This window comes from Ovis canadensis, chromosome 1, assembly GCF_042477335.2.
Source record: "Ovis canadensis isolate MfBH-ARS-UI-01 breed Bighorn chromosome 1, ARS-UI_OviCan_v2, whole genome shotgun sequence".
Lineage (NCBI taxonomy): Eukaryota > Metazoa > Chordata > Mammalia > Artiodactyla > Bovidae > Ovis > Ovis canadensis.
Genome location: NC_091245.1, coordinates 53,840,006 through 53,852,172, shown reverse-complemented (window position 1 = coordinate 53,852,172; position 12,167 = coordinate 53,840,006). Strand labels below are relative to the sequence as shown.

At 39.5% G+C, this 12,167-nt stretch overlaps 1 protein-coding gene across 3 annotated transcripts in view; it reads right to left on the bottom strand.

Moving 5' to 3' along the window:
• Nucleotides 1–1,145: 1,145 nt before the first annotated feature.
• The window catches only part of ST6GALNAC3 (ST6 N-acetylgalactosaminide alpha-2,6-sialyltransferase 3), a 639,342-nt gene continuing 628,320 nt past the window's right edge, over nt 1,146–12,167 (bottom strand). For all 3 annotated transcript variants that reach the window (XM_069594935.1, XM_069594926.1, XM_069594974.1), the window contains 2 exons: nt 4,440–4,547; nt 1,146–3,380 (listed from right to left, as the gene is read on the bottom strand). In XM_069594935.1, the coding sequence (XP_069451036.1) occupies nt 4,452–4,547 (96 nt within the window). In that variant the 3' untranslated portion in view covers nt 1,146–3,380; nt 4,440–4,451. The remainder of the gene's footprint in view (nt 3,381–4,439; nt 4,548–12,167) is intronic.

Here is a 12,167-nt window from a genome sequence, read left to right as displayed (position 1 = left end):
GATTCAAACATTAATTTTAAAAACTCTTTTAAAATTTTCTTGCTTTTCATCAAGGATTCTGCAGAATTAAAAATAACATTTACTTTATTATTTTTAGTTTGCACATTTTTATGTTCATTTCAGAAAATCATGGCCATTTTCCAGAATCCATTTGCCTAGAGCCTTGGATGATATGGAAATATTTTTACTTTTTACAAATATTAACTAACTTCTGAGATACATACATATCATTAATAAATGAGTTTAGTCAAATTTTTCAATGTTAAGATGCTGGGAAAAACCCCTTTTTAGTTAACTAGAACCTGTGATGTGGACCAGAAATTCGCACAAAAAGTTCTCTCCTTGAATTTTGCTCCTTTAGCATTCGCTTCTCTATCAGTAAACCTTAGGTGGAAAATTTCTCAACATAGGACAAATTAGACTTTGTATTTCCACTAGCAGTAGAAAGCTGAAGGTAGACGGGACTTTCCTGGTAGCCCAGCATTTAAGACTCTATGCTTCCAATGCGAGGCATGCAAGTCTGATCACTGGTTGGGGAACTAAGATCCCACATGTCATGGGGCATAGCCAAAAAGTAGAAATAAATAAAATAACAATAGGAATAATAAAATAATTTTAAAAAGAAGAAGAACAGGAGATGGAAGCAGAGAATGTTAAGACCGCAAAGAAAAATAAGTCACATAATTCTATCAAAATGATGATGGCACTGGAAGTCATTCAATTAGGCCTACACAATGAGAATAATCTGATTTTTGTTTCCCAACCCTAGAGGAAAAAGGAGATAAGAGACAACAACAAAAAGTGTAAAACTGGGGTTTAAGGGAAAAAAAAGGGAAGGGCAGGCCCCCTCTTACCCCTCCAAAGGAAACACTGCCTATTCTACACATATCTACCATCACAGAGTGAGGGATACAGGGCTTTGCAGAAGTCTCCATTAACAGAGCACCACAGTGAGGCAGGAGAACACGGATGTTTTTTGAAGTTTCTCAGTAAAACAAATAGGGTTGGCCTTCCATTTACCAGAAAACTAAATCAATTACATTATGTCATTCCTTGAAACACGCTGATAACCAAGGTTTCCTTTTTATTTAAATGTGGAACTTCTATATCACAACAGGGAGGAAAAACAGTCTGTATTACCACCGTGACATTTTCATCTGTTTATTTTTCTTTGAGTGGGCATTTCTATCCATCATTAGCTTGCAAAAACTAACATATATACAACTGAAAATCACATGAGGAAACAGCAAAAGAAAAACAACAATAACAATTTCGACAATGAAAGTGGCACTTGGTCATTTTTGCTGATGTGAGTACTGAGGTATTGAAATGGCAGAAGAGAACAGGAAAAAGGATTTTGCACAAGAGGAGCCATTTTAAGGACAGCTAATGGTGGGACTTAGCACTGGTGGAGACCTACAGAGAGCTCCTGAGGTGAAGAGTATCATCACTTGCAGCCTCTGGAACAGGCTGTGAGTTGAGCCCAGCTTTGTCCTCTGAATACTGGAAAGGATGTCTTTGGTCTCTGAGCTCCTCTCTCAGTAATTCAACCCTCTAATATTTGACAAGCAACAAGTGTCTGGAGAACAATGTAATCTTAAGATGGAGACAAGAAACTATACTTCTTGACTTCTATTCCTTCCTGTTGTCCCTTTACCTCATCTTTTCCCCAACTAAATGGAGTCATGGGAAAAATATCAAAAATACCCTTTGTTCACAGGGTTCCTAGTCTATGGCCAAGACCATCCTTGGGATACTTTCTGCATAATCTTGATATAATACATTTATTTGGCACTGAAATCAATTGGTTGCTAGTCTACACAAATGCTATTCTATACAAATATTAGCAAGGGGAGCAACCTGGAATATAATAGAGCAATTAACAAATTATAGATCGTCTGCTAATATGTCAGAATGTGTAGGCAATAGCCCAATGGGGTGGTCACGGGAGTCACATGAGACAGCATACGTGAAAGACTCTACATGACAAAGCACTTTGGACATCAAGGTCGTTATTATTGTGTTATTGTGGTATAGCAATTGATACACTCTGGGGAAAATAAACCCCCAAGAAGGCAAAAGCTCCAGTCAAATTAAACACAAGAAATCATTTCCTCTCCATGTCTAACAGTTGGCACTTGGCAATAATGTAATGTGTGGAGAGATACATCTTGGGCCTATAAAATAGAAATTTGAATATACAAATATATATTATGAAGTATGGTAGGATACAAATTGATGTAAAAATATGCTTTGCTTTCCCTGTTTCTTGATTTTAAAAAGCATCAAATTTTGTGTTGTCGGATGTTGTAGTAGAGTTAGTAAACCCTTTTGGTTATGTTTTAAGAATGTTTTCACAGTATATGTTATTACAGTGTTGGTATATTATATGTTAAATAGCTTTCTGAAATATTTAGGACTTGACCAAAAATAACCAAACATTAATACAGGTCATTCTAGTAATGTGTTTAGTTATATTTGGGGGGGGGGGGTAGTAAGAATGGTGATAAGAGTAGAAATTCATCAAGATTTGCTAGTTGGCCCATTCTGAATGAAGTGTTTGAGATAGTCAAGTAATCCTGATGGGTAGGGTATCCATGGTATCTTCCTCGTTAATAAGGAAATGGCCTGAGGCTTTATCTGTTGGAGGTACTGTAGGAAGAGGGGAAGTCAGAAAGAGATTTCTTCCCTGCCCCAAAGCCAAGCTGTCACTGTGGCAAGTTTACCCAGAGAGCATTTCTTGGGTCAGTGTTTGACAATCAACCATTCTTCAAGATGGTGGAGCTGCTCAGGCTCAAGAGACTAGAGTCAGTAACCTTGCCCCATGAGGTCAGATCCCAGGGATTTTGGAAGTTATTCACCATCCAAGAATCCTGGGCAGCTATCTTGAAGGATAATCTTCCAATTTCTTAGGTCACTGTTGTCATTTTACTGGCCTTCATTTCAATTCCAGTTAAATTATAAAGTGCAATATGTAATGTTGAACCTTCAGAAAGAACGTAATGAGCACAACCAGCCTCCACAAAATCCCAAGTTCAAATTACAGGTAGAATCACCATCCATATCTGAGAATGTACAGAAACTTGATCATCGTTGTCTTTATCATCGCCGTCATCAGTATCAGCATTGTTAGCATCACAATCTCAGCATCATGATCATGTCAGGCGGTGTGGCAAGGTCAGAAAAGCCATCATCAAGACACTGTCCAGTTTGGGTGTGTAAATATTATCCTGTGTTTCTTGGCCCATTTAGCAAACACTTTCTTTTCAGTGATAAACCTATGCCCCCCATATGGGGCATGTTCATGAAGAAAATATTCATCACATTCATCTCTTCCTTGTTCATAGTAATGGTAGGGGACTTTTCTATACCCTTCTGTCCTAGAAAAGAAAAAAAGAAAAGAAGAGAAAGACAGAGATGAAAAATGAAGCACTCATTTATTAGAATCCATTATGTGCCCAGTAAATGCATTACTTGCAAACCCATGCCTTATTCTTGTCCATGAACTCAGTTAAAAGCTATTATACACAAAAGCTTTTAGAAAGACACACTAGGTCCTTAGTGCTTTAATAAATCAAATAAAATTTATGCATCACACCAATTATATGCAAACATAGAGCCATTCTTTGAGGGAGGAAATGGTGTATAATGGAAACAAACTTTGGATAACCTGATTGCTTAAGCAGAGCTTGAGGAAGCTTAATGATTTTCAGAATAAGATATTTGGTTCATCTGTGCTCCATTATGCTTATAGTTAAAGTAGAAATATTTGATTATGAAGACTGTGGCTTAGGTACCATTTGACAATACGATTAAAAGACTCTCTGAATGATACTGTGCCAATTGTTGGTAGGGAAATCTATTTCATTACCTTGATGAAGCATGGAAGGTTTGTTTTATTATCTAATTAGAAACTATCCTACCAGCAGGGATATACTGTGGATAAACACACGCATTTTAAATAAGGATCTGACAGATTACTCACTTAGCAGTGAAATATAATTTCCAGGAATTCTTGTTAAGGTATCAGCTTCTCAGAGGCTTCAGGACATTTCGTCCTTCAAGATCAAATATAACCATTGAGTAGATAGCCATTCATCAGCCATTAGAGCAGCAGAAACAACAAACCTGTTCTGCAAATTAAATAACCATTGAACCTGTTCTGTATTTTCAAGCCACAAGTCCCTGACATGCCACAGACGAAGGGAAAAATGTTCCTTCTGACATTTGACATTAGACTGCGGTAAATATTTTCCTTTTTATCATCCCTAAAAGTCACAACTTGATGCACTGACAATAAAATGTCATGTCAGCAAAGAATGCCAGGAAAAAATTTTTGCTTTACCTGTTTCTCAGATTTATGGTATTAGAATGAATTATGATATTTTGACAAGATATCAGAATTGGAGATGCATAAAAATAATTTCCCTTGATCTTACTTGCAGTAGGTGTCATTTATCATCCCGTAGACGTGAATGCCGTAACAGGCATCCATGGCCAGAATGAAGGTGAACCACCCCGTGCTGAGATAAGAGCCAGACTGGACTCTGTGGGGGGAATGAAAACAAACAAACAACAAACAAAACAACACAGAAGACATACACAGAGCAACAGCAAAGTGTGATGAGAAATGAGCAACCTTTTATCAAAAACATAGCACTTGTTATCAAGAAAAAACATAAGGAAACTTGACGATCTGTCAAAGATACACACTTATTTTGAATTATCTCTGAATAGTTTATAGGCATGCTTTCGCTCTCACTACCTTAAGCCTAGAAGCTATGTTGTATGGAAGAGAAGCCATATGGCAAATATCTGGAGTCAAATAATCCTGCTCCCTTCAGGTGAAAAATAATTTATTTGACTTTCCGTAAGACACAAATTAGTGCCGTATATCAGAGGACAGGTTTTCTCAAGTTGCTTGGAGTCCTGATGGGAGCTGAATGGTGTTATCTTACTTACCTGGACATATCACTTTCTTGGAGGCTTGCTGGGCTTCTAAGTGAAAATTGGATGCAGTATAAGTGAATGACTTGGTCTGTGAAAGCATTTGAAAAGTTTTCCTTCACTGTTTTCCTGGCATCATGAGACAAGATTTTTCCTTTATAAGACCTGTGTTACCAATCTCCTGAACATGTTTTAACTGAGCACCTACTATGTGCCCATCACTGCTGTAGATGACACAGATGTATAAACACAGTAAGTATCAAAACAAGGCTTTTTGTCTTCACAGAGCTTAGAGGATTGTATCTGAAGATGGCTATGTTATAAAGGTCAATCAGGGAAGGCCTTTTTGATAATAGACACAAAGATATGGGGAAAAGAGAGGGCAGGAGAGGTGAATGGGAAGAAACCACATGGGCCTACTGGGAGGCAGCCTCATGGGGGCAGTCTTTCAACCCCCTCTTGATCACACAAGAATAGGCCTTGGGCCTGGAACACTTCCTTACCCAGGAGTTTTCACAGCCTGTGCTGGACTTACCACCTTGTGTGAGAGGAGCCTCTTCTGTTCCACACTCAGCGTGTACTCCTTTGCTCTGCTTATGTGACATATAGCACCTGGCCAACCTCACTGCTATAACTGTTCCCTGCAAAAAGGGGATGGGGTTCTTTGTTCTGTGGTACAAGAGGGTTGCACGCAGGCCAGCAGTCCTGTGTCAGCTGCTGGGAGGGACCTGCTGACTGTGCACTGATGTCCACTCTTACGGCCGACCTTGCTCTGTCTCTTTTCTCTATGTAAGGAGAGCACTGTTCCAAGCACCGCTTGACTGTGTTGTGTTTTCTTTGGTAACTCCAATACCAAGACACAGTGGGCAGAAGTGTTTGGACTTCTACTCCTGATGATGAGCAACAGATGCCACTTGCTCAACAGACCATATGATGGAAAAGTGTTCCAGGAAGTGCTCAATAACACAGATAGGATATGTGCTCGTATGTTTAAGGAAGAGATGGGAAGTAGAATAACTGAAGGTGTAGAGAAATTAGATCAGTGCTGATTTGAGGAGTCTGTCAAGTTGCAAATGGTTCAAGGGAATGTTGGGTGAAAAGCTGGATCTCCATATTCGTCTTTGGCCAAGACAACCCAATCCATCCAAAACAGATGACTGCCCATCTCCTTAAAACGTTCCCCATAGGGGCATCTGGGTCACCCCAGGTTGTTTGCCAACTGTGTAGCACCACTTTCTAAAAAAGACTAAATTTCCAATCTTCCACCTAGATGTCTTGGTGAACTGGCGCACTGTCATCTCTCCTCCTCCACATCACCATTGGTACGGCATTCCCGCCGGTAGTGTTTCCCACTGCTGTCCAACATCCTTGCTGCAGTTTTCCAGGACTATAGTTAGCACTATAGTGCTACAGTTAGGACCCTGAATCCTTTTATTCTTTTATAAACAGGCACCACTTAGTATCAAATCTCAACAGGGAAGCATTTCAGGAGCAAGGAACTCACAGCGAGGGTTGATAACTGGATTTTTAGTCTTTATTTTCATCAACTTTGGTTGATTTGCAAAGAGAAACAAACCCAGCGCATCTATATCCACCCCCTCTGCCTATTTGTCACCGAGTCTGAAATGCCAATATGTAAAATGACTTTCTTTGTATCTCCTGGTGTGTCTTCTAAATGGAAAACATTCCAGAAACAGTACCACATTGAGTTACATGCACTTTCCTCTGTGACAGGAACAGTTGCAACAGCATGGGTTAGGAACAAGTGCCAAATGGGTGGGAAGACATACCACAGGGAGGGGAAGATAGAAGAGAGCAACTTCGCCTATAATACAATGCAACCTGCAGTCAATCCTGCAATTCTGGTGTCTGAGGAGAAGCAGCAATAACGAAAGTGCTTAAAGCACCATCTGCTGAAAAAGTCATTTGAAAATTGGGAGAGACCAGAATAGACAAGAGTCTTGACCAAAAGCTCCTAAATCAAATCTAGAAATTTTATCTACATACTGAGTTTTTTTCAGTTATTCTTCCTGTTGAATTGTATTCTTTCCCCTCTTCTTGCCTTTTCCTTCTACTTTTCTACCTTCCAATCCTCCCTATCCATTCTTCATTACTAGGCTGACCAAGCATTAGTAATGATCATAAAAAATTACAGTGTTTATTTGCACATGATGAGAAAAGACAGGTCTCACATATTTACCCACTTATTCACCTTTTTTAACAAACATTCATTGGGATCCTATTATGTGCTACTGACTATACTAAAAGTCGGTGATGAGTATCAAACATTTTCTTAAAGAGCACACAGTCTAGTGGGGGAAGCCACACATGTTAAAGCAATTAATCACAATATGGGGTAACAAAGCAGAACCTGTGTGTTTCAGAGTTAATACCAAGCACAGTAAAGAACTGAGTGAAGGTATCTGGTTTCCCATTCCAGCTGTGATATGACTGGAATGTGAAGCTTTGGACAACTCAGCTTCTTTGGGGCATCTTAGTTTCCTTTTCCCTAGAATGAGATAGTTTAACTAAGGCTTATCTAAGGTTTACTCTCACTTTAAAATCAAATGATTCTGTCACCATTATCCACAATAGTCGATCTGTTTTCATCTTTAGCCATGTGGCAGTTCCATGCTCCATGCATGCAGGGTGTGTAATTAACAAGCATATAACACAATTGGTCAGGTCACAATAAATGCACATTTGCAACATGGGAATGCCTTGGAGTGCCTGAGGTATATACAGAAAGGGTGTACAGTTTTATCTGGCAGTGGTGGTGGCTACCTTCCCTCAACTTTTGGAGAGAGAAGCTCCATATTTTTCTCTTTCATACAACTGCTCATAGAAGGTGCTGGAATGGCTATCTAAAACCAAATACACTACCATTACCATTGAGGATGAAGATTAATTCGAGTGAGAAAAAAAATCTGAATTAAGTCAAGTCGGTTTTCTTTTTAAACAAAATTAAAAACAAGTCGGTGTTTTTCTAGGAACTGTTCCCTCCACATAATTGCTGTCAAGGACCAAGATAGCATCAGAGCCCCGAGACAAAGGGAGGATCGCTCATGAGACATATGGACCCCTACTCGGCAAAATAAGCTCCTCTGGCTCTTTCTGGTCCAACCCACATAGTTGTTTCTGACAGTCCAACAGCCAGGCTTTCCTAGCAGAACCCTCAAAGGATAAATAGGGTACAGTTGTCAAAGTGATTTCTCTATGTGTTTGTCTTCTCTTTACCACAGGAAAAGAGGGTCAAAAATTTCAGGGTTTGGCCTCTGGTCAAAGATCTTTCCATCTCTCCATCTAATAAGGAAAGTTTTACCCCATTTCTGATATCGATGGCTTTTAAGCTTCAACTGATTTATATTGTTTCTGGAGAGACAGCATAATAATTAGCTCAAAAGCTCTTCGAGCAAGCTGTGTTGCATTTGATTCAGACTAGGAGGTTCATACTGCCCAAGTGCCCTGTCCTACAACCATCATTTAATTAAAGAGTTGCATTTTTTTCCCCCTGGTGCCTCTGACATATTTGGGATGTAAAATCATATGAGGTTTCCTACCCATAATACTTGCCTGGGCTAGCAAAGTGGTTTCTTCTCAATACTTCCAGCTAATATCCATATAATGATACTTTCAGTGGAAGAATGGCAACTGCTGGATTAATAGAGGAATTCTTCCAAATAAATAAAGGGGCTTCCCTTGTGACTCAGTTGGTAAAGAATCCGCCTGCAATGAGGGAGACCTGGGTTCAATTCCTGGGTTGGGAAGATCCCCTGGAGAAGGGAAAGGCTACCCACTCCAGTATTTTGGCCCAGAGAATCTCATGGACTATATAGTCCATGGGGTTGCAAAGAGTCGGACACAACTGAGCAACTTTCACTTCACTCCAAATAAATGCCCTGATGATCTGGGTTCCTAAGGGAATTCGTTGGCCTGGATGGCACTGCATCTGGGAATTCTTGTAGCTGCACCATTTCTAAACTCTCCTGCTGTGTGGGTATACTAGAAAGGAGGAAGTATAAATTTTACACCCCAGTTGACCTTTTGAAGGTTCAATAGAATCAGCGACAAAAAGACTTGAGCTGATATATGTGAAATTGTTTATGCATCTTAGCTTGGAGATACCTAGTGATAACTATCAGATGCCTTAAAAAATTCCAAAAGGGTCACCTCTTGGGCCAAATATTGTCTTGTAATTTGTCAGTCATGCACATAGCACTATGTACCAGCTGGCTATCAGCCATGGCACTTTTTATACCTTCCACAATTGGGGATCGATAAAAACAATTATTGTCACCTACAAATAAACAATCAAGATTCCCATAGGGATGATAAGAGAATGTTAGCCCCTAATTCAGTACAATAGGAAAGCTTAAATTAATGCAGCAGAATAATGAGCCATGTAGGGGGAAAAAAAAAAGGCAAGTGTTAAAAGGAAGCTATCAATCATTTGTTTTCACCAGCCAACTTCGCATCCCACTGCTCCTTGGTAATCAAGATACTTACCACTTGGAAACTGCTAAAATTTACTTGCTCATCTCTTGGAAAAATGATGCTGTCAACACCTTGATGTAGCACATGCTTGAAGGCATATCATTTAAAATATGATTTTTCATTTACTTTATTACCAATAAAATATAAGCTACCATGCCCCTCAATGTTTACCCCTGTTCCTCAATGATAAAGGCCATCACATGGCCACAAGTATATGTCGTCTGTCAGCTAGCCTTATTATTATTATTATTATTTTTTTGCCAATCCCAATATCTTCATTCACCTGCCCCCTTGCTTCTGAGCATGTTCCCTCACCTTCTCATTTCTGGAAACATACTGCGAAGCGTTTTTCTCCTAATGCCTGGCAAGCTGGAACTTTCTAGTGAGTGACAAGTCCCTTTGGGATAATTTCGGAGGAGGAACTGAGGAAACAGAAATGGTTACTTTTCAAAAGAAAGCTGACTTACATTGAATTTATCTATTTACAGAATGCTCTCATGACTGAGTGACTAAACATACGCACACACACAGGATGCTCTAATTATTGAGCACCATTAGCTCAGTGACTTGGATTCTGAACTCAAGAAGCTTATACTTTGATGGGCAAAATAATAGCACTTTCCCTATATCAGGGTTTTTTTAAATCTTGGCCTGCTTTAGATGTGATACTTCTCTGTTGCGGTGTATGCCCTGTGTAATAAGTTCTCTTGCACATTTCACCAGATTCCTCTTTGTTCCAAGCTCCTCTGAGCTCTAAGAGGACAGTAGACTTCTCGACTTGCTGGTGCGTGGTCTTTGGCTGAGAGAGATTTGCCATGGGGATGTCTCTGACCCCAATCCAGGCTCTCCAGGCTCTCCTTATGTACAACTCCCATACTTTCTGCTCACTGTCCCACTGGCTTTCCTTACCTAGCCAAGCATCTTGACAAGTCTATCTGAAGCCATTCAGGTTTGGTGTATACTGAAGTATTATCTTACCTTGCAACATAGCCCTAAGAATCAGCGTACTTACTTGGCCTAAACCCAAAGGGAAGTCCCTAGCCTACAACGGGGGCTGTACAATGTGGAAGGGAAACCAGTGTCAGGGAACAAGGATGAGGAGTCCAGTTTCCTCCACCTCTGTGGCTGCCGCCTCTTCACAGAATGGTTCCTTTGGGGCCTTTGTTTCTACTGTTTCTAATCCATTTCTTCTACGATCCAATGCAAACAAGGCCCAGGACATTCCAAGTGAAAATTTCAAAAGCATAATAATCATTTATCAAAGCCCAAAGGGGATCCAAACCCTTCCAACAATGAAGGTTTATTGGATAGCACAACTGTGGCAGCAGTTTCTGCTGAAATCTGCTATACTCAGGAGCAAAAAGGGAATTTTTAAAAAGACTTAATCAATATTTCATATCTTATTTTAACACTATTGGGCCTCAGTTCTCTCATCAATATACTACACTGGCAGGATAAATAAAAATAGTAAAGTAAGTTTCTATATACCTTCCTAGGGAGAAGGAGTATCTGGCAGAATACAGATTATACAATTAAAAACATTCTTCTATTTTTTTCAAAAGCACATGGATAATGAAAGAACATATTTAAACAAAGAGACTGGCCAGGAAAAACAGCTGATGATTATCAGTAGCACCTTGGGATTCAATCTAATATTGTGAACCAGTCTAATGGAAGCAGAGCTCAAAGTGTGGAAACATTTTCAGCTGTCCCCAAGTCATATATTTTTGTATATCATTCGATAGTTGGGAGCTATGGTAATACTCTGGGGCTTGACCATTATATTAACAGTATATATTTGTACTATCTATCAATGGGACGTGCCCAGCAAATCTTTAGGCAGCAACAACTTTCTGCAAATCAGGTGGCAGAATTCTCCATCTGGGCTTGAATCATTTACAGATGGACATAAACTTTTCAAATGGATAAACATGTCACACTGTGGAAGATTCCTAAAAGAATGCACTGGACAAAAGGAGTCCCAGTCTGGAAAATAATGAAATATGGACCATGAGTAAATGGAGAAAGCCATAAGTCTTTTAAGACTGTACTACCATCCTGATCAGCTAATGCAAAAATGTCTGAGCTAATCAGTAGACACTTGGACTGTAAATATAACAAATAGTTTTCCTGCTGTAGAATCAACAGGACTCTGACTAGTGATGAATGCAACAAAATTGTACAAAAGGAGCATAATAAGAAATGACTGTGCTCTCTGCAAAATGCACATTTAAAAGTAAAATGGTTCACCTCCCAAAGGTATGATTTATGGCTGCTGTAGAAATAGAAGATACCACTCACAAAAATTACTTTGTTCATTCATCTCAGAAATTAGAAGGTTATTTTGCTCCTGCCCTTGGGCTTTAAAGCCCCTTCAATTGGAAATGTTGATTTCTGGGATTTCATTCAATTTTTTAAATGAACAATGGAACCTCAGGAATGACAGGGATAGATAATAGAGGTCTCTTTGGACCACTTCATTAAAGCAGGACTGGATCCTAAACCATTCAGTATTGGCTGAATTGTAGCCCTTCCAAATTTTTATGTTTAAGTCTTTACCCTCATGTTGATGGTGTTTGGAGATGGGGTCTTTGGAGGTAATTAGGTTTACATGAGGTCATGAAGTTAAGGTCCTACTGATGGCACCACTGTCCTGATATGAAGAGGAAGAGAGCAGAGCTCCCTTCATGTTACACGAGGACGTAGCAAGAAGGCCACAAGCCAGA